This window comes from Fusarium fujikuroi, chromosome FFUJ_chr11 (genome assembly GCF_900079805.1).
Source record: "Fusarium fujikuroi IMI 58289 draft genome, chromosome FFUJ_chr11".
Taxonomy (NCBI): domain Eukaryota; kingdom Fungi; phylum Ascomycota; class Sordariomycetes; order Hypocreales; family Nectriaceae; genus Fusarium; species Fusarium fujikuroi.
In genome coordinates this window covers 2239135-2261352 of record NC_036632.1, presented here as the reverse complement: position 1 = coordinate 2261352, position 22218 = coordinate 2239135, and the positions used below count along the sequence as shown (strand labels likewise).

The following is a 22218-nucleotide window of genomic DNA, read 5'->3' as shown; positions in this document are numbered from 1 at the left end:
TCGTGGCAACCAGATCATGCCTAAGGACCCGATGCGCTAATGCAAGGATTGAAAGAGAGTTTCTGCAGCTCGGAGTTGGAATTGCGTTGATGCAGTAGACCAAGTCACCGGGGAGATCTTGCTCGGACATACTTGACCATGGCACTTGGCCAAAAACGAGGCTGCATATGCACGTCGAGTCACAGTCTTTCGTCAGTTTTGAGGGGTGTATGGAGGCGACATGGTGAGCTGGGCAAGAGAGGCTTGCGTCACGGCGAAACTGCCCTTCGTTTCATACTAACAACGCCATTGTGGATGATTATCCCAGAGTAATAATATCGATGAACATTTCAAGAACTCATGGGTTACGAATCGAACTTTGAGGCGGTATTAGGTTTAACTGTTTCCATATTGTGACTTTCAGAGGTAGAATTGAAGCATTGAAATAAGGAACCACTATTTAAATATAATTTGAAGATCATGCACTACCTGCTTGAAGCAGAGGAGCATTAGCTACAGCCTCAGAAGTCTCGCGTTGCATATCATCAGTCCAGGTCGTGGTGTTTTGGCCGTTTTTATGCAGATACGCCAATCTCTCCACAACGTGCTTTCCCGCGTAGACTGCGCCATACTTCTGCGGGTTCGACGCAGTGCAGCAAGCCTTGATGGGCTCAACTAACGCCTCTCGGTTAGGATGACCAAACCAAGCGATGGAGTAGCGTGCCGGGATAATGTCAGGGATGTTGCCGTCGGCATCAGGCTTGGGGACCGGCTCCACAACGCGGTGCTCGGTAGAGATGAGGATGTCGTTGAACCAGCGGGACAGCAGATCCCCAACTGTTCTTGGTTAGCCATTTTTATCTTGCATAAGGGAATCTCTAGGGCTCGTTGACTTACCGTTGATAATGGCGCATCCGGGAATCGGTGGAGCATCGATGTACTTCCCATCGGCTCGGCGCACCTGCAGTCCCCCACTCTCATCGTTGAAGAGCAGGGTAAGGGTGCCATAGTCTGTGTGTGCCGAGGCCCTGGTTCTTTCTTTGAACGCAGCCCTAGTTGTTTCAGGGTAATAGATGACACGAAAGAAGTGGTCCTTCTCATCAACGTGAGGCTCAAAGAAACCCCCATCGACACCGACTTGCTCTGCGAGAACACGAAGGAGAACAAGATGGACCTCGTGACATTTCTCAAAGAAAAAGTTCATGTCATCGCGGAACTCGGGCCAGTTCTCAGGCCACTGATTTGGCCTCGTTGGGTCGTTCTCTTTCCCAACATCAAACGCCTCTTTGAGATCGGAATGGCGAGAATCTCCTGATGTTCGAGCGGGAGAAAACCATCCATGGAAGCCCTTGGACTCGCCTGTCTCGACTTTTGCCTTTTCGGATACGGGCAGAGCAAAGAATTTCTTTGCATGGGAGAAGAGATTTTCTCGTGCAAAGTCAGGGATGGAGTGGTTTGCCAGGTATACAAATCCAACGTTGACAAAGGCATCGAAGAGCTTTTGCTTCTCTTTGATGCTGTCCTCCAAGACTCCTGGCGAGCGGGAGATTGAGGGGCCAATGATCTTGGCAAAGTCAATGACTGGGAGACTGGCAGTTTCTTTGGACGCCATTTTCAGAGATTCTTGACAAAAGAGAATTCGTTATAGTAGAATTGTATGAGAACTTGGTAGTTTTAGCCCGGACACTGCTGCATGTGTCAAGCCTTGTTAAGATTTTTAATTTTAGACCTATGATCGATTTATGGATTGAGACGGGAAACATTTTACATGACATGTACCCAATAACCACCTAAAAGAGCCTCAAGTAAGTATCTGCCGATTTAATTGGAAAGTCGTGTATGCCGCTGTCGTTCACAAGCCATGTCGACTCCCAGGTAGCAGAGACGATCCTGGCCGCATCGGAGCTGGTACCCTTGTCAGCATACCCTGAACCACTCCGTCACCGGGAGTACACTCAATTGTCACGACGAAGTAGACATGAACCCTTGACAAAGGTTATGCATATAACCCATACATCCATGCAAGTCCGACCAAAACTACGCTGACTGGTCGCGTCATCGAGGAGTCCTATGTCGCGTAAACGCGGAATTTGTGAACGCGACCTGCTTATGTGATGCTCGAACCGCCACGTCATGGTTTACGCTAACCCGAGAAAAGGCTAATTGATCTTCACGAGCCGTTTCGAGATGGTGAGTGATATGCATTAGCTCTTACAGGGCTCGGAGCGTGCTGGAAAAATACGAGAATAGGAAGATGGCATCGCGATTGCGTCAATTTCACTTGCATGTTGGAACAAGTGAGAATGCCGTCGGCATGCAATTCTGTTGATGTGCTTTCTTGCCAGAAAGACGAGATTGCCGACTTCGATGGGGGTCACATGCCTCTGCAGCTGGCGGCCTAGGCTCCTGTTGGATATTCTAGCAACTGGAATACTTAATATCTTGATCTGAGGTCAAGAGGACAGCCTTCATATTGCCAATCCAAGTTACAATATTCACAATCTCCAAAATGGTCTTTGAGTCAAAATTTCCCAAGGTTGACCCGCCCTCTACGGACGTGTTCAACTTCATCTTCAACACTGCTCGAGAGAAGTATCCCAAAGACAAAGTTCTATACCGGGTACATAACACCGGGGAGACTCTGACTTTGGAAGAACTCGAGAACAAGAGCTTGCGACTGGCTAGCGTTCTTGTCAAGAAATACGGAATCAAGCCTAATAATGTGATTGCATTTCTTGCCAACAACTCTGTGAGCCAACCTTACCCTCCCATCTACACGATTGATTGACTAACGTCTGAGAGATCAACTATCCCATTGCATTCTTTGCGGCACTGGCAGCTGGGGCTACAATATCTCCAATCCCTGTTCAGCAAGGACTTGATGCTCTGGCAATTATTCCCAGACTTGAACAAGCTGACGCCAAGTTGATCATAACTGACTCAACGCTGGCATCTATCACAAAGCCGGCAGCCGAAGCATTCAATGGTATTCCTCTGATTAGCCTCGACAATTCTTCTGAGGGAATCAGCAACGTCGAGGAGCTTCTTGCTGAAGAAGATGAGCTCTTCAATGGATTCAGGCTGTCCACCCACGAGGAAACTGAGAAGCACTATGCTTTCATTTACCGTACCAGTGGATCATCAGGCAACGTCAAGTCATTCCTCACAACTCATGCTCACTGGGCTGCCAATCTCCTGACAACCCGTCTGACTGTACCCTCCGACACGGATCCGGAGAAAGACGTTTGGCTCTCGTCTCTGCCTTTCGCCTATGGAATCAATGCAAAGCTGAATCTTGGTTTGAACATTCTCCTCGGGATTCCTGTCATTATTCTCACTCAGCCTTTCGATCAATCTACCTTCCATCTGATTGACAAGTATGCTATCACCTTCCTTTTCGTCACCCCACCTCTCGCAGCCCAGATAGCAAAGTCAGAGAAGGTTGGAGTCACTTACAAGAGCATCAAATGGCTTCTATCTGCTGGAGCTCCTGTTCATACAAAGATCCGGGATGCTGTTCAAGACAAGTTCAACGGTGTTCGCCTCACTCTTGAATGGGGAACGACGGAAACCCTCCTTATCACACTTCAGGTCGATGAGGCTTCATCTGTGCCGGGATCTAGTGGTACTCTTGTCCATGGTTTCGAAGCCAGGGTGCTTGACATCGAGACTGGGAAGGATCTTGGTCACAACGAGCAGGGAGAGATTCTTGTACGGAACACTCTTGCTCGCTTCGCCGGCTACAAGGACAATGACGAGGCTAACAAAGACTTTGACGCTGATGGCTGGTTCCATTCTGGCGATGTTGGATACGTGGATGAGAACTCCAATGTCTTCATCGTTGACCGGTTGAAAGAGCTACTTCGTGTTGGTGATGGCTACGGTACCCATGCTTCGGCGGCCGAGTTTGAGGCTGTTCTCTTCGACCACCCTGCCGTAGCAACAGCCGTAGTGGTGGGGATCCGTGACCAAGAGACTCAACAGGAGCATCCTACGGCATTTGTTGTACTTCAGCCTGACGCAACACCAAGCCACGATTTAAACACTGAGGAAAGGTCTTTGGCTTTGGATAACCTGGCTAAGGAGTTGGAGGGTTATGTTGAGACGAAGCTGGGCAAGTTCAAGAGGCTCTCGGGTGGAGCTTATTTTGTAGAGAAGTACCCTTACGTTGGTTACAAGATCAACAAGAGAAGGCTAAAGGAGCTGGTACATGTTGGCCCGTCGGCGGATAGCTTTGCACGATGGATTAACGCCGCTGCTTAATGGCGATTCAAGTACAATATATATTTATATATATATAAACTACCTTTACTTAGTATATTTGACCTCTGTTTTAAGACCAAGACCAGGGCCTTAGAGAGAAGGCTCAATAGCATGCTTCTTATGGAACACATTCAAGGGATCGTACTTCCCTTTCAGCACCTGTAACTGCGGATAGTGCTCCTTATACATGTACTGTCCGGAGTGCTGACGCATGGCGCCCGCATTTGGATACACCATCCCCTTGATGATATCGCCTCCAACGATTTCTTCGTGTTTCTCACGTGCAAACTGAACAAGCCCTAATGCAAACTTGGTGGCTTCCTCGGCTTCCTGTTCATCTCCATACCTACATCGCGGCTTCTCGTTAGTCATTGCTCCTGAGCTGGATTGAATCATCTTACCCAACGTAGAGAGCCATGTCCTTCCAGTTCAATCCTTCTGGATCCTCAGGACGGGCTCGTGACGGGGGCCACGCGGTAGCCTTCCCGGCATTCTCGTTGATCACCTTTGTCCAGTTGTACAGGCCAAGGAAGAGCTGGGTCCCCAACTCTCTCCTGTCGTCTTTCTTATACCACTCACGAAGTCTATCAATAACTGGTAACCAAAGCTGAGGTGTTAGACGAGTGAAAAGAGTGCCGTCCGAAAGGCGATTGGTGCGAGGCCAGATTGACTCAGGGAAAAAGTCTGCTGTTTCGTGGGCCCAACAGGGCCTGGTATTGGACCCCAAGTGTGGAATATCAAAAAAGTCCCCGAATCGACCCTTGAATTGGTCTTCGGAGGAGCCATGGTGGTACACAATGGCGAGCATTGCCTCCTCACCTCGAGTTGCTGGTACCAATGTCGTGATAACAATAGCGACCATGTCCTCTGGTTTTTGTGTCAGGCTCCATTTGTCGACCGTTTCGAGAACTGACTGATATGCGGACCGTGGATAGACGATTGTCCCGTACCAGACTTGGTGCGTCAGTGGCTTGGCTTTGAACTTCAGCTTTGAGATGACCCCGAAGTTATATCCGGCTCCTCGAATCGCAAAGAATAGGTCTGGGTTCTGGTCTTCTGAGCAAGTGACGATCTCCCCACTCGCAAGAACAATTGTCGCTTCCACTAAGAGATCAATTGCCAAGCCAGCGACACCCATTCCCCAGCCAAAGCCCCCGCCAAGGGAAAATCCGGCGTAACCGAGCTCTTTGTGAGAAGGAAGAGGCAAGAACACTCCCTTCTCCTCACAAGCAAGGGCTACGTCGCTAACGCTCGCGCCGCCTTCCATGGTGACAATGCCGTCGCTGCCGTACTTCTCATTATCAACCCAGACGGTTCGAAGGCGACGAAGATCAATGATGACACCGTCAGAGCTCGATGCCCCGAGAAAGGAATGGCCTTGGCTGAACACAGCCAGCTCCAGTTTGTTGGAGACGGCATATCTCACTGCGAGTGATATGTCATCTTCAGAAGATGGCTGGAGAATCAACTTCGGATCTCCTTCCTCATTCTCCGAGAATCGACGACGAAGAGGACCAAAGAGATCATCTTGCGGTTGAATTATGACTGTATTATAAATGAGCTTCAAACCAGAGCATATTGATAGAAAGTGACATACCGCCACGGAAATGGGCATGCAGATATTCTAGTGTAAGAGCCATGGCTTCGAAGATTGTACTTTGCGGAACGTTGGCCTCGATTGTGATTTAGCTGTGTGAGGAGAAGAGGGGCAAGAAGGTTAAGAAACAGGTGGATTGGAGAATAGCACGAATCTTTGCGATAGCACTTGAATTAATATAATAAGTGAGTATGATTGTTTACAGTACCTAAAAGTAACGGTCAGAGGTCATGTGGGATAGACCGAAGCTCCCGAACAACTCAGCCGAACATCCCACTCTTGACAACATCGTGATGCGCGATAATTACAAAGCTTCAACGAAAGGGGGTTATGCAGACCAGGTCAGGCTATCCAGGTGGAAGTGTATCTCTTATGTCACAACATTGTTAATTTTGAGATAGCCAAGGTCTAAATGCAAGTCCTCCAAGTTCTCTCTGCTTGTTTAAGCTCTCAGCCACAAGTCTCAACTACAGATCCTCCATAATTTCTTTGTCAGGATCGCGGTGTAGATTTATCACTCTCGCGATGACTTGATCTCGACAACTGAGCTTATTTGGCAAAATGCACAACGTTCTTAGCATGTGGGGAATTAAACAAGACTCAATGGCCCATGCGCTCAGGCCCTCCCGAGGCCCTCCCGAGGAATGTTGCTGGATCCCCATCGTCGATGAAACTCTAAGCGCTACCCGAAGCCCAGAGTCGCCATTTCCGCGTGATAAGTGGGATAAAGCAGAGGTGACCTGTCTTTGGTTCCTACGTGGATGAAGCTAAATGAATGCGGGTAGAAGCATATTGGCGAGAGGCGCACATCTGCTTACGCATTAAGAAGGAAGAGATCAAGACCGACTGGAGGAAATGGATTCTATAAATTAAATCAGGTAGCAGATTCTGTTTTCGCTAGCAAGAACCCAGAAGGTAGTCTTTCCGCACAAAGGAACTAGCGGCAGCTAATAGGGAGAACACCTCTGCAAGCCGTCATCATTGGGGAATGCATGCAATGCAGCACGGTTTTCAGCGTCATGCCGTGTTCCCCAAGGTATTTTCTCAGGAGATCCTCTGTTCGTTAGCCTTGTGTGTGTTCTATTGAACTAAATGTACTTGCCCTTCGTCGGATACCTAGGAAGATGTCATAAAGAAACATCAGGTCATCGCAGTCAAACGGGCCGGATGCGATTAGATGGCTGGCCATCCTATCAAACCTCTGTGTGTCTTGACAAACGTCGAAGTTATATTAATAGTAGCCTTGGTACTATTTGCAAAAGAAATGGTGGCACTTTGTCGTATTCCAACGTCATGTGTTGAGAGGGTCTGGTGGTAAAGAAGTGCAGCAAACCATTGGCGTAGATCGCGAGAGAGAGCACGGACATGCACCATTATGACTAGCGCCAGTATATCATGGATGCAAGTGTCTGAAACAACATCATCCGAAATTAAGATTACTATTTCACAAAGTCAGTCACAAAGAGGATACTGCACTAACAGACATTAAACAATCTGGATTCTGAATCTCCCAGCAAGCTCACTTAAACCCCCTAATGTACACAAAACGTTTTACGATAAATCATATAAGACTTAAGCCCACGACAAACTCGTATCAAAATCCACGATGGAGTCGTGCTTCTTCTTCAGGTGACTCCACATCGCTTTGTCAGAATTAAAGCTGCGGTGGTCTTTGAGGTCAGAGCCACAATCAAAGCAATACCAGCAATGGTCATGCATATCCCTCTCTCCAAGGCAGCCGGGACGTCTGATGAAGCGGACGTGTTTTGCCCTCAAATGCTCAATCGCTTCCCCCATGTTAAAGAGTTTCTTTATCATGCTCATAGCAAGTTAGAAGAGATCGCCGGCTGGACATCATCAGTATAAATGGCTTTGTGGTTATATTTTCATGCATACACCATATCCGATAATGCCGGAAATGTTGTTACTTTTGTGACGTGGCGCGATAGCTAAGATTCTGGTGGACAATGTTGACGATTTAGAGTAAGATGTAGTACCAGGGCCCTGGAACAATTGATAGGGTGCATGCTGGGGGTCTCGGGCCTATAAATATTGGGCAGAGTAGTACCTTAGCTTAAACTATAACAAGTTGCCTGGTCTCTTGACTTCGTCGTCTGGTCTGCCTGACGGGAGTACCGGTAGAGGGAAGAAAATCTAGGGTAAGCAAAGGTACATTTGGGTTGGCTTAGCTTTGGCCAGCCTGCCATCTCAGTGGGTTTGCGGCAAGTTCCACTGTGCTGGGCCAATGAACAGCTTCAGACGGCAACTTCCGACACCACCAATAACTGAAGCTACGGGCACTGACGTTGATGACTTTGGGGTAGCAGTGAGACAGGCTACTTTCTGGGGATCTCGCATACCAGTTTACATATATACAGTAATACTAATTATTATAACGCTATCTGATGCCCTTTTCCGTCTCAAAGCTTTGACGCCCTTAGTCTCAAGAGTTCGTCAACCATTAACTGACAGCAACCGAGGTATTGCGTTGGATCGACCAATGACATCAGCTGGTCTGTGCTCAGGTGCTTCGTAACTTGCCCAATCTTCTGCAGTGATTCTATCAAGGACAAATTTCCCTCGATGGCAGCCACACACGCACCATAGACTACTTCATGAGCCTCCTGTCGTCCGATGAACTGAGCCAGCTTCATCATAACAGCCTCAGCAACAATAAGTCCCCGTGTCGACTCCAGGTTGGTCTTCATTGCGCCCGAGTTAACCTGTAGGCCTGATAATGCAAAGTTGGCTTGGTAAAGTGAGCCGACTACCGAGATGAACGCGACTGGAAGTGCTGCCCACTCCAGGTGCCAAGGTCCCGAGGCACGCTCAAAGTCTGATACCATACCATCCAAGACCAGCCCTGCTTGTGCCCGAAGGATCTTAGATTGTGCTAGGATAATTTCGCTCGAGATGGGGTTTCGCTTCTGAGGCATGGTCGATGATGCCCCTCGATGAGGTACAAAGGGCTCGGCAACCTGAAAAGTTAATTAATATCAGCTCGCGCTTATGGAAGTCGATGGTGATATACTGACCTCATTCAACTCGTTAGACGACATGATCATCAAATCAAGCGCAATCTTTCCCAACGAGCCTCCCACCAATGCCAAAAAGTTCACAACCTCAGCAATGGTATCTCGAGCGACGTGCCAGGTGATAACGGGGTCCTTGAGACCCAAGATGACGGCTAACCTCTTTCGCACTCGAATACCGTCATCTGAGCTACCTAACGACGCCAAAGTACCAGCAGCGCCACCGAATTGCACAAGAAGACACCGTTCCTTGATTTGCTGAAGACGCTCAGCATGCCGTCGGAGCCCAGAAAGCCAAACACCACATTTGTAACCAAAGGTGATTGGGAGAGCGTGTTGTAGATGTGTTCGGCCCGCCATCGGTGTGTCGCGGTACTTGGAAGACATCGACTCGAGGATACTAATTGTTTCATTGAGATGGCGCTCCATGATTGCGATACCGCTCTTGATCTGTAGTTGCGAAGCCAAGTCCATAATATCTTGTGTTGTAGCGCCCCAATGAATATATCCGGCTTTCCTTGTTAGCTGCCGTACTCCTCAATTTAGACAAGTCGTTATGTACTCACATTGTTGATGCGGAACCCAAGAAGCCATTTGCTCGACTAGACCAAGGATGGGATAGCCAACAACCTCTGCCCGCTTTGCAAGGAGAGGCCAATCAATTTTCGATACATCAGAATGCTCACGAATGACTTTGGCAGTTCCTGGAGGAATGACACCTTGGTCTTCCTCAGCTTGAGCCAAGGCGCATTCCGCCTCGATCAATTTTGAGACATATGATCGTTCAGAGAAACACTCTCGAATTTCTTGTGTTCCGAAAGTGTCTCTGAACAGAGAAGTATCATGAACGGTAGCAGCAGCCATTGTTGTGTGCTTGGGGGTACTCAGAGCTAAAAATTGAGGTCAGAAAGCCAGAAGCTTGAATCCTTCTGGGTTCTCATGACAAAGGACGAGGAGGTTTATGTATGTACTCACCCATCATGAGAGCTCCACAGCATAACATGACCAGTACCTAAGGTAGGGGAGGAAAGAAATCCCAGGACCTTGACCCTAAGCGATAAAAATGTTTAGGTAAATCTAGCCTAAACGTAGGGTACTCTTTGCTAAGTTTATTTTGACACCTTGTATTATTTCTTGTTTCCCGAGCCCAAGGTCGTTTGCCCCCACTGGAATATACCAATCACTTTCCCTATCCCGATACTGTCGTCCCGCTTTTCAAGAATAATGGGGAATGGAATACGACGTTGGGCTCGCTTAAAGCGGGATAAGCATGACTGGCGCGGCGGGATAACGGAATAACGGGATAGCGGCGAAAAGGCTTGCCCCCATGATCAACAGAGATCGATTGTCCAACGGTTTTCCCTATTGCTACTCCGCATTATCCCCGCGACTAATTCTTCTCCATGGGGTACACAGATGGAGTGTTGAGCTTAATGGCTTGGGCCAGAGACGGGCTTCAGGAATTTATAAGAACACGCAGACGCTCTCGACATGGTATCCATCCTCGTGCTTCCAGACTTCCAGCGTTTGAGTTCCCGGTGTAGCCATCTTAACCTCCCCGCAACAAGCATTCAATTTGCCAATCCTTTTTATCCTCTGTAGCGCAGCCATGGCTGTCCCTCCCGAGACCTCAATGTCCAACCCTTCAAGGGATGCGAAGCCTGACGCTGGCTTCGAGGCCGTCCACGATGAGAAGGTCCTCGAGCAGAACGGAGTTCATAATCATCGCGGAGACTACTCGGGTGCTGCAACCAAGACTGACCCTGCTGAGATTGCCTTGGTCCGGAAGCTCGACAGGATGATCATGGTGAGTCTTGCAACCAAGGACTACTGGAATCTTCACGCAGAATTGCTGATTGAGTAAGCCTATTCTCTGGGCCATGTACTTTCTCAACTACCTTGACCGAAATGCTCTACCCCAAGCACGCTTGAACAGCCTCGAAAAGGACCTTAACCTCAAAGGCGTTGAGTACAACACTGCCATCTCGATTCTATTCGTTGGCTATCTCTTGATGCAAAGTATGCTCTGCTATTCAACCATCAAAAGCCACAACGCTAATTCCAACATTTGACAGTTCCCTCAAACATGTTCATGACACGAACTCGACCGTCCATATACTTATCTTGTTGCATGATTGGTTGGGCCGCCGTCTCAGCTTGTACCGCCACTGTCAAGAGTTACTCTGGCCTGATTGCTTGTCGATTCTTCTTGGGGTTCGTTGAGGCTGTAAGTAGTTGCCAGCTTCCAATAATGGCTACCTATACTAAGCCTTTAAAAAAAAGCCATTCTACCCAGGCGCTTTGTATTTGCTATCGATCTACTACACTCGGAAAGAACTCGCTACACGTATTTCGCTTCTCTATACAGGCCAAGTCGTCAGCACTGGCTGTTCAGGGCTTATCGCGGCAGCTACATTCTCTACACTAGACCAAGTAAAGGGAATTGCTGGCTGGCAGTGGTGAGTAAAAAGCTTTCGATCAGTTATAACACTTGATTACTGATGCGACTTTTAGGCTCTTCATAATCGAAGGCTCAGTAACGGCTCTTGTTGCCATCTTTGGCTTCTTTCTACTCCCTGATGACCCTTCTGAAACTCGATGGCTCACCCCCGAAGAGCGTGAGCTTTGTATCAAGCGAATTAGCCGAGATACCGTTGGCCAGCAGGTTCGAGGTTCAACTTGGGAAGGTCTCAAGCAAGCTTGCAAGGATCCTCGAACCTGGCTTTTTTGTCTTATGCAGAACCTCCACATCAGGTTCGTTGCTCCAAGATGTCGCTTTTACTAGCGTGACATGCTAACTACATTCCAGTGCATGCTCTTTCAACAATTTCTTCCCGACCATCGTCCGTGCCATGGGATTCAAGTCTACTACGGCCTTACTCCTCACTGCACCTCCATACTTTGTTTCTGGCATTCTTGGTATTCCATTCGCATGGTCATCTGGTCACTTTAACGAGCGCACTTGGCACATCACCGCAGGCCTCTCCCTCGCCGTCATCGGATTTGTGATGTCGTGCGCGACTGTCAATGTAGCAGTGCGATACACAGCCACTTTCCTTTATGCCACTGGCGCTTACTCGGTCGGGTCTGTTATACTGGGATGGGTCAGCAATACCCTCTCCCAAACTCCTGAGAAGAAGTCGGTGGCGTATGCTCTGGTCAATGTTACAGCCAACTTGGCTTATATCTACTGCGCTTACCTTTGGCCTTCATCCGATGGCCCGGATTATCTTATGGGGTTCTCTACCATGGTGGCCTTTGCGGCCACAAGCATTATGTGTGCCTGAGCCATGAGGTTCTGGCTGAAGAGACTCAACCGCAAGATTCTTGAGTCAGAGAACGAGGCGGTCGCTCTTTATGCCTACTAGATGGTTTTGACTTTATGTAAAAGAGTGTTTAGTCTAGGCCGATTCTTAAGTCTAAGAAATGGAACGATTGAAAGATGCTGGAAATCTTGGGAATAAGCCTGCAAAGTCCCAATGTACACAGTTGTCTATCAGAGCATGTTCTCCATGGTGTCAAAATTGGTGTCGATATAACGTGAAGGTGGATAAAAAATTCAGTAGCGCATATATAAATGCCATTAAGTAGATATGCGGCTTCATCCCTCTGAACTCGGCGTGTTGCTGTCTTGGAACTTGCATTCTTGAGCCGTGTAGCAAACTGATCACAAAGCTTCCTTGTGGATCTGTCGAAACGCGGTTAAATTGGTTGTGTTCTTATGGTCCAGCTTTCGCTTAGTCAACCAACCCCGCACCAGGGAACAAACTTCCGTCATTTTTCGGACAATGCAACAAGATCTTTATAACCTTCATCATGACTTCAACTCATGGCGAAGCGCGATTAAGCTCGCCAACTAGTCGAGCTCCTGGTCAAGTATGGTAGGCTAGCATCGCCCTTTGCATTTAATTCCCAGTTTCTAAGGCTTCTCATACTAATGCAAGTTGAATAGTGATCGTTGTCGACGGTATGTCCCATGTTGAAGACACCCGCATGGTCTGGACCATCTTAACACCGATACGATAACCCGCAAGCAGAGCTCCTTACTGATACACGCTCTAGAAGAAAGATTCGATGTCACGGCGAAGAAAATGATGTAAGCAGTATGCTTTGTCAGCTTGCTCAAGTGTCACTAATCCCTTCTCATAGTGCTCTCCATGTCTCCAAGCCAACATTGTATGTGTGACAACTGCTAAGTTGAAGAGGAATAGGAAACGCAAGAGGCAAGACATAGCTTTCTATTACCTCTTACCCAAGCGCTTTCTAACATACTGTAGCTTTTACGAAGCCGAAGGAATTGAGCAGCGCCGTGAAAAACCAACAGATACCTCCCAGCATGTCACACATACCAGCTACTCTCTCCAGAATGCAGCAGTTCCAAATCCTACTCCTACAGCTACCGCAACTCCCCTGTCGCTTTCCTTCCAGCCGGCTATTCAAGGAACACCATTACCTACTGCACCCAGCTTATCTGGTCGTCAAATGAGCACCGACCAAGCCCCCTCTCAACCCAGTTCTCTAAACACCGTGAAGGAGCCTGTGATTGGTCATATGGGCCGTCTTGTAGCTGATGATCGACAAGCACCCATGTTTGGCGGTTCAACTACAGGCGTCCACTTCATAAGTCAGGCTGAACAGCAGCTTCAACTTCTCCACATGCATAAGGATGCACTTCCCAGCTGTGCATATGGCCTATACCTCCATAACCCTTGGGGAGCTTCAGTCCATAGTTCTGCGTCACCAGTGGTGGATATTATCACTCAACTTCCTCCGAACACAATCGAGATTGTGGAAGCAACTATAGACCGATGGACGCCATTGTATCCTATTGTTCACAAGTCATCGACAATCGATGCAATTCAGGGGCTGCTGAGCTCGTATCAAAGTCCAGGCTATGATGTTGTTATTCTATATCAAACACTTGCTCTACTTGCATTAGGAATGGTTGGACAGAAACGAGATTGTATACAGCAACACAATCACTTCTTGTGTGCCTCTGAACCTTTTTATATGATTTCCACTACTTTGCTTGAAAGAGTCGTGGGCCAGACATGTTTGCAAAGCTTGCAAGGTCTGGTTATCACCCAGCTATATGTTCAGTTGTCAGGGCGCTATTCAACAGCATCACATATATCCGGACTAGCTACCCGAATGGCTCAGACGTTGGGATTGCATCGACATTCTGATCGATTCAAGTTCGACCCTCTGGAAACGGAACTGAGAAGGCGGGCGTGGTGGTGCCAGTATTCCTTAGATGCGTATGTCCGTCCCTCAATTATCCACACTGTTGCATTTTTACTGACTCCTTCGACAGGTTCTCAAGCGCTTATCATGGAATGCCGCGTCTGATTCGCGAACAAGATGTTGATACCGATTTCCCGACAAGTGTCGATCATAACCTCTTGTCTCGGACTCGTGTCGAATTCCCCTTACCGGGTGAGCGATCGCAAGTAGATACAGCCATTAGTCTTTTCAAGCTTGCTCGCATCATGGGCCGTACTCTTGAAGACCTCTACACTACAACCCGTCGCCGAGGAGGCGTTGCTAAGATTGCACGTCTACAAGCTGAGCTTAACATGTGGGAGCAGGCTGTCCTTGAACCTGAGCTTGAACCTGAGCCTACTACGTTGGTGACTACCAAGTCCCTAGAGGTTACGTTTTTGAGAGTTGCGCACTGCGTTGCTACAATTCACATACATCGACCGGCTTTGTCTTTTACATCTGCAGATCCCCAATTCGTGTCATCTCTCAAAGCATGCGGACAGGCTTCTGCAAATCTTGTTGAGTTATTGTCTTCTTGTCTAGGCACGCGGGGAATAAATCATGCCACAGATCAAGTCATGATGGGCGACTGGCCAGAATCTTTGCTTGTAACACTCCTCTATCCCAATGGAATACATATGTTATGGCAAGCAGGGTTAACAATCCTGTTCACAGGCTGGAAAGGGTATCCTGTATCAGTCGATCAAGACGAGAATCTGATTCAAATGTGTATTGCGACTCTGAGGGAGTTTCATCGGCATACGGATGATGTTGGGAACCATATTGGCCAGTGTGCTGATGTCTTGGAGCTACTTTGCAAGAAGGTATTCTCTGAGTTGGAAACACTGCCTGATCTTGATCAGCTTCAATGGAATATTTGGGATTGGCCAATAGCATCAGCGCTGGAACTTGTAAATACTCTTGACATAATACCCTTAGATTTGAACTTAAACCTATATTAATAAATATAATAATTTTCACAGAAGGATTTCATTTCATTCACTCTTTTCTTCTGTCAATATATTATTACACAATTATCTAGCTTCTTTACAGTCTGATAATACGTCACGTATAAAATGTATTGTTGCCAGATTAGCAACCCTAAGCATTACAAGTATCTAGGCCACTGGTGTATAAATATTATATCTTAATAAAGAGGCATTTAGAACACGGAAATGAGAGCCATTCTTTATTGCAATCAAAGCCTGTTGTAAATCTAAGCCAAGAAACCACTCCCCTTCCAGTATTCTATGTATTTCACAGCAATTTCTGTAGTGACAGGACCTTGCGCTGACAGAGTACTAGAGTGCTTCTGTGCTTTCACAGTGTCGAGAATCAAACCACCGCAAGACATGCGCTCGAAGTTAGAATCCAAGAAATCAATAAGTCGTGCAGCCGGGTTCCAGGTCTCGGCTGGGAGTGGTGAGTTACGAACCAGCTTTACCCACCGGCTGAAAGGGATAATGCGTCGAGGCGGAATGTCGAGAGCACCCGCCAATGCCTGTGACATGATCTTCCAGGGCTGCCCAACTGGGTTATCGATATGGTAGACGGGATGCCGCTCAGGGCGATCTACATCTCCCAGATATAGGAGATCAACCATGGTATGAGCCACATTATCCACTGGGACCCATTGCACAACGCCATCGAAATCGGGCCATGCACGGAGAGATTGGGCCGACTTGACGAGGAATGCGAAGTGTTCTATGGGATTCCAAAAGCCGCTTTTGCTTGAACCAGCGATCTGTCCAGGACGCACAACCATGGCATCAAAGACATCTGGATGCTTGTGCAGTGTCTGATCGAGGATACGCTCGCATGCCCATTTCGCTTCACAGTAACCGATGTGAAGCACTGATTCTAGAGAAACACGCTCCTCTGGAACCCGGGGAGCCTTGAAGTGACCGACGACACCTATAGAAGACACGAGCTGGAACGTGATACGAGGAGCTTCCTTGCGACGGGACATATCCCGTGCAAGATCCAAGAGGTTCCGGAGAGCTTGGAGTTGAGGTTCGAATGCCTTGAAAGGACGAGTTCCACTCATTGGCCAAGCGTTGTGTATAATGTGCGTCCCATTCTGCACCAGCCATTCATAATCGGACGTGAGGAGGCCTAGGTTGGAGCTCGAGGCATCTACTTCCAGAATACGCAACTTGGATCGCTGAGCAGAAGTGAGTGTAATGCCGCGAGACCTGAAAGCTTCGTCCTGTCGTTCTTCAACTGGTGCCCTACTTCGGCGGTTAATACAGACAACTGTTTCCACGTGGTCGTTACTCGCAAGGCTGCTGGCTAGGTGAGAGCCAAGACTACCGGTAGCGCCAGTCAAAAGAACAATAGCCTTCTTGTTCTGGGTCCGGGTGACTGGGCGGGCGACTTGTACCTCGTTGTGTACCTCAAAGCCAGCCGAGTACTTAGAAATATATCGTTCAATTTCCAGCTCTCTTTGCCTTTCTTGCTCTTCACTTGTCGACTCCTCAACTGATGCCTTGCTCAAGGTTGATTTGGGTAGCCTATCTCGGGGCTTTCCAGATGCGAGAGCGATGATCACCTTCTGGAAAGTGTTCTCGGGCAATGATCCATCAGTCCAGTCAACATGGCCGTACCCAGCGTTGTGAAGATTACGCTCCCATTCCTCAGCGGTAATAATGGCATGCTTGCGGCCATCGTCGAACAGCCACCAGCCCTCGAGGAGACCGAAGATGATGTCGACAAAGGGTACAGATTCGGTCATCTCCAGGATCATCAAAAAGCCATCGGCACGCAGTGCACCTCTTAAATTAGAAGCAGAAGTCACAAGATTCCTGGTTGCATGCACGGCGTTGCTACCAATGATGATGTGCTGACCCTTCAGATCTTCAGCTGGCGGCGTTTCGATGTCGTGAACTGCAAATCTCATGAAAGGATATGATTTGCCAAACTTGCGTCTGGCGTTTGCAACCATAGATCCAGATATATCTGTAAATGTGTACTCAACGGGGATTCCGAGCTTTGCTAGCATTGGCGCCAAGACATGGGTTGTCCCTCCAGTTCCAGCACCTACTTCGAGGATCTTCAGCGTCTCGCCAGGCTGACTGTTTCCAAGTCTCTCCACAAGATTCTCTATGACAAGCTTCATGTGGTTGTAATTCATTCGGTTGAAAGTGTGGTCACAGTACAATGCTTGTACTAGATCACGACCCTCGATACTTCCAAAGATAAGACGAAGGCCGTCTGTCTTTCCCTTGAGAACATCGGCCAAGTGGGTTCCTGCATAGTAGGTGAGTCTGTTGGCCACTACAAACTCTGGATACTTCGCCAGCTGCTCGTCGAGTATCTGCGAACTTGTTCTACGAGGAGTAGGAACCTGTGTACGCGTGATCTGTCCGGTTGCATCGTTGATATCGATAAGGCGGGCGTCATCGGAAAGGAATTTATAGATAAATTCCACTAATTTTGTGTGAGCTGGCGGGTACTGTATGCGTTCGAGGACTCGTCCTGGGTCTGCAGTCGTTAGAGAGACACCCAGTTGTTCAAAGGCCTCGACGACAAGGGCGACACAAAGACGACTGGAACCAGCCAAGACCTCACGGTCGATATTGTCCACTTTAAAGTCTACAAGGTGCTCATCGCAGAGAAGCTTCACCTGAGCGAATGATGCCAAAACATCAGACTCAGAGAGCTGCAGATTGCTTGATACCGGTTTCGAATCCATAGAAGATGAAGGTTTTGGTGGAGTCTGTGCCAGGTCGAGCTCTGGGGGTGTATTCAAGCTTGAACCCTTGCTTGAAGCAGACGAGCGACCAGACGACTCGCTGTTATCATCGGTCCCTGAAGCTGAGGTGCTATCGTAATCAGGGCCATATAGCGCTTTCGATATGCACACGACAAACTTCCGGAGACTTGTTGCCTCCATCAACTCGTTCTGATCCAAGGTGCACTTGAAAACGATCTGAACCTCACGAGCGACCTCCATGCCCATAAGTGAGTCGATACCAAAATCCGCCATTTCGGCATCGAGCGTGATATCGCCAGCCTCTATTCCTGCCACATGAGCCACAAGCTTCTTAACGTCCTCCGTGATATCTGGGTGAGTAGCGGCTTTGGGCTTGATAGAAACCCCCTCTTCTTTGGAAGTTCCTTTGTCTTGAGCCACATGTGTCGGGGACAGTGGAGGAGTAAGTATAGGTTCGGCGGGCTTGGGGATAATTTCTGTTGCTGGCTTCAATTTCAGAGCTGACGGATCAGTAGTCAGCCTCGTCAACATACGGCGCATAGAAGCTTTTCCGACTCGCGCATACTGAATACCCAGCATCACCTCACGCAATAGGCCAGTTGATGCATTAAAGATAAACAAGTCTGAAACCCAGAGCTTCTCAGACTGGCGAGTATGCCGTCCAAATACATGCCAGCTCTCCTGGATCTGATCGGAATCTTGCTCGACAAATGGGGACCGCATAGACAACTCACAACCCGTGGCAATAAACATGTCAGCTGGATCGCAGTCGGTCATGCAATTCACCCAGATGCCACCGACTTGACTAAAGGAGTCGCTGAGAGGTACGTCAAGCCAGGTGTTTCCAGAGGATTTCTTGACAACATGCCCTGTGCACTCAGTTGAAGTGCCGACGAGAGCTCTGACGCCACGATACAAGTCACCATAGTCGACAACATCAGAAAACGTGCGGTATATGTTGCGGCCTGTCAAAACGTCAACCCAGTCAACTTGATGTCCACCCAAGCCGAGCCGAAGCATCTTTGTGCAGTTGGTGTGCGTGACTAGTCGATCAAACCGTGAGAACTCCGATTGATAGCCTCTATCAAGAGGATCTCGGATGTGAATCTCAGCTTCAACATGCGTCTCCGCATGATTCTCGTCTGATTGTGACTCATAACTATAGATCCTCCACTTCCAGTGGGTACCTTGATCACATAGCGGCTCAAACTTGAGATAGGTAGTAAGTGAAGAGTTGACGCAGAGTGGCGAGTGGTTGACCATGTGGTGAATAACAGGGAGAAAGTCTTTTTCCCTCCATTCTGAATTGATGCTAAACAGTGCCTCGATAGCCATATCAACCATGAGGGTGGCAGGACAGATAGGAGCGGTTTGAGCGATTAAATGGCCCGATATGAAGCCTTTGTACTTGTCTGAGCTCGTGTTGATACGGAATACCGGGCTATCTGTGTGGCCGGAAACCAAACTCCACAGACCGTCTGTTTTCCCACGTACTGTTTCATTGCCCTCGGTAGTGGACTGTGGAGGTCCAAGTGCAGCAGCAGCAGCATTCACAGCTTGGAGAGGGGATTTGAGTTCAAGCCAGTGCTTAGACCTTTCAAATTGATATGGTGGTATCATCATCGTGGTGTATTCGCCGCTCTGTGATGGGTGGTGACCCCAGAAAGCTAGGGACAGCCCCTGATTCCACAAGGACAAGGTGGCATCTGTGAGATTGTCCAATGCCTTGTCGCTTGTAAGGTTGATTGCTTGGAAGTACTGTGAACTGAGATCTTTGTGTCCTGCCAAGGCACGACTCGCCATCATGGTGATACCAGAGGTCGATCCCGCTTCGATAAAGACAGCGGAGGGGTAATCATTCGCGAGTCGCTGTATCGCATGGTTGAAATACACTGGATTTCTCATATGCTCTGAGACAAATTTATTGTCTGGTTTGGAGTCGATCCTGGTACGAGTTGCTCGTTCTAGTGGTATTGAAGGCTCCTTGAACTCCAGTTCTCTACCAATGCTTTCCAGCTCCGGGATCAGTTGATCAACCAGGCTCGAGTGGAAAGCGTTGGTCACGTTGAGCCATTTAAACTTGATGGATTGGAATCTGGCGTCTCTTGCTATCACCTCAGCGACCCTTTCGATCGATCTGGTAGGTCCGGCAAGTGTGAAGCTGCGAGGCCCGTTATGGCACGCTATTTCAGCCGTCCCATCTGACTCATTTACTTCAGCCAGAAGCTCAAGTACATGAGACTCCTCAGACTCGACTGCCATCATGGCTCCGTGGTCAACGCCCCAATGGTCTCTCACCGCTAAGGCACGACTTCCCACGAGTTTGACGGCGTCGTCTAAAGAAAGGGCGCCAGAGACACAAAGGGCCGTTATCTCGCCGAAGCTGTGTCCGGTCAAGGAGACGATCTTTGAAGAAAGACCGGAGTCGAGCCAAGCCATGGCGCAAGCATATTGCATAGCAAAAAGCATCAGCTGGAGCTGGACTGTATCTTGGGGAGTACGGAGGAATATGCCCGGGTATATGCTCCCGAAGCCTTGTGACTGCATACGGGCGTCACACTGGTCGAGGTGATAGCGTACGATTGAAATGCCATCGTAGACATTGCGATCAAGGCCCACGTAGGTAGATACCTGGCCTCCGAAGCAGAGTATGACGGGACGTTGTACGTTGGAATTCTCTATTCCTGCTTGCGAATCGTCTGCCATGGAAGCGATATCGGCAAGATTTGATACAAGATCATCTCTAGACCGGCAGCTAAAGATGAGACGACGCTTCAGATCAGGGTTGAATTGCCGATTGACGTTGTATGCCAAGTTTCTGGCGTCAAAATACGGATTCTGCTCGATTGTTGATAGTAGCTTGGCGCAGAATGCTTTGATGGAGCGGCCATCATGACCAGAAACACGGAAGGGAACAGGTTTGGATGAGAAGGCTGGATTCTCAACAAGCTGAGTTGCAGGTGTTTGTGTCACTACCATGGAAGCGTTGGAACCACTGGCACCGTAATTGTTGATGAGGGCAGCCCTTTGATCCCCTCTCCAATGTTGCAAGCTAGTGACGACTTCCATCATGTCGTAAGGTGTCACCTTAATGTGAGAGCTCATCTTGGAGAAGCTTGCCTGGGGAGGAATGTACTTTTCCTGCATCATGACGATGACTTTGATTAGTGATACCACTCCCGATGCACCCTCGGTATGGCCAATGTGTCCTTTGACAGAACCAATGGGCAGTGTTGTGTCGCGGTTCGACCCGCCAATGGCAAGGCGAATACTTTCATATTCAGCAGGATCACCAACCGGTGTGCCTGTTCCGTGGGCCTCGACAAGGGAGATGTCGCCCGGTTTGAGACCTGCTTTGGCGATAACGTCTCTGAAGAGCTGGGAGAGAGACGGAGAGTTTGGTACAAACAAAGGGGTGCAGTTCTGATTCTGATACACAGCTGTGCTTGAAATGCATCCAAAAACAGGATTACCATCTTTCAGAGCATCGCTCAGCCTTTTTAGGAAAACGCAGGCGATGCCCTCTGCACGGCAGTATCCATCTGCTGCATCATCAAAGGGCTTGCACTGTCCACTTGGGCTAAGAAAGCTGGCTCCAGCAAGGTTTTGGAACCAGAGAAAGTTGGACATAGTAGCTATACCGCCAGCTAGAGCAGCCGAGCATTCACCTGAAAGCAGATTCTGGCAGGCTGTATGGATGGCAACGGCGGAAGCTGAGCAAGCTGTGTCGAATGTCATGGATGGGCCTGTCCATCCAAAGTAGTGCGATACCTTTCCTGGAACAAAGCTCTTCAGGTTTCCGGTGGCCGTGAAAGCGTTGGCAGAGTGGCATGCGACATGGTGCTCGTAGTCAGCAGCACAAGCTCCGACATAGACGCCAACATGCCTCTTATCCCTATCGCCACCATTGTCATTCTCGGTGAAATATCCTGACTGCTCGACAGCTTGGTAAGCGGCCTGTAAGAACAAACGCTGCTGGGGGTCCATGGTGGTTGACTCTCTCGGACTGCGCTTGAAGAACTTGTGGTCGAAGGCCTCAACATCTCTGATGAAATTTCCATACCAATTTCGCGACGGATCCTTTTCTTCCTCACGAAACAGCGTGTCCATCATGAGACGGTTCGGCCCAATCAACTCATGCTGTGACTTTCCGGTGCGCAGCATTTGCGAAAATTCTTGCACATCATCGGCTCCGGCGACTTTGATTGCCATTCCAACGACGGCTATGGGCTCATGTTTGAGAGTCATGGTGACTGATATCACTGCGAGAGATGGTTTAGACAATGTTGAATTGACAAAGTCACTGACGTATGCTGGGAGGTGGTATGATAATGATTGTACGAAAGGATGCACTGAAGATAGAAACCGCA

The 22218-nt window shown here is 48.6% G+C and overlaps 7 protein-coding genes; 3 read left to right on the top strand and 4 right to left on the bottom strand.

The window, feature by feature from the left end:
* Positions 1-457: 457 nt before the first annotated feature.
* On the bottom strand, positions 458-1591 carry FFUJ_12080 (related to gibberellin 20-oxidase; the record flags this gene model as incomplete). XM_023571052.1 has 2 exons in its annotated part: positions 458-816; positions 877-1591. 2 exons carry the CDS (start codon positions 1589-1591, stop codon positions 458-460), a joined length of 1074 nt encoding a protein of 357 aa, XP_023438065.1.
* An 897-nt stretch (positions 1592-2488) lies between these two features.
* On the top strand, positions 2489-4242 carry FFUJ_12079 (related to 4-coumarate-CoA ligase; the record flags this gene model as incomplete). XM_023571050.1 has 2 exons in its annotated part: positions 2489-2728; positions 2782-4242. The coding sequence occupies 2 exons, from the start codon at positions 2489-2491 to the stop codon at positions 4240-4242; spliced, it is 1701 nt and encodes a 566-aa protein (XP_023438064.1).
* A 90-nt stretch (positions 4243-4332) lies between these two features.
* FFUJ_12078 (related to 6-hydroxy-D-nicotine oxidase) lies at positions 4333-5882 on the bottom strand (the record flags this gene model as incomplete). XM_023571049.1 has 3 exons in its annotated part: positions 4333-4588; positions 4644-5787; positions 5840-5882. The coding sequence occupies 3 exons, from the start codon at positions 5880-5882 to the stop codon at positions 4333-4335; spliced, it is 1443 nt and encodes a 480-aa protein (XP_023438063.1).
* A 2377-nt stretch (positions 5883-8259) lies between these two features.
* Positions 8260-9735, bottom strand: FFUJ_12077 (related to 3-carboxy-cis,cis-muconate cycloisomerase; the record flags this gene model as incomplete). XM_023571048.1 has 3 exons in its annotated part: positions 8260-8817; positions 8875-9383; positions 9438-9735. The coding sequence occupies 3 exons, from the start codon at positions 9733-9735 to the stop codon at positions 8260-8262; spliced, it is 1365 nt and encodes a 454-aa protein (XP_023438062.1).
* A 745-nt stretch (positions 9736-10480) lies between these two features.
* FFUJ_12076 (related to putative tartrate transporter) lies at positions 10481-12158 on the top strand (the record flags this gene model as incomplete). XM_023571047.1 has 6 exons in its annotated part: positions 10481-10678; positions 10737-10890; positions 10947-11098; positions 11155-11330; positions 11386-11625; positions 11681-12158. 6 exons carry the CDS (start codon positions 10481-10483, stop codon positions 12156-12158), a joined length of 1398 nt encoding a protein of 465 aa, XP_023438061.1.
* Positions 12159-12687: 529 nt separating this feature from the next.
* On the top strand, positions 12688-15095 carry FFUJ_12075 (probable transcription activator protein acu-15; the record flags this gene model as incomplete). XM_023571046.1 has 6 exons in its annotated part: positions 12688-12742; positions 12824-12838; positions 12934-12967; positions 13021-13047; positions 13149-14129; positions 14186-15095. 6 exons carry the CDS (start codon positions 12688-12690, stop codon positions 15093-15095), a joined length of 2022 nt encoding a protein of 673 aa, XP_023438127.1.
* Positions 15096-15349: 254 nt separating this feature from the next.
* On the bottom strand, positions 15350-22096 carry FFUJ_12074 (polyketide synthase; the record flags this gene model as incomplete). The annotated part of the gene is made up of 1 exon (XM_023571045.1): positions 15350-22096. One exon carries the CDS (start codon positions 22094-22096, stop codon positions 15350-15352), a length of 6747 nt encoding a protein of 2248 aa, XP_023438100.1.
* Positions 22097-22218: the final 122 nt, after the last annotated feature.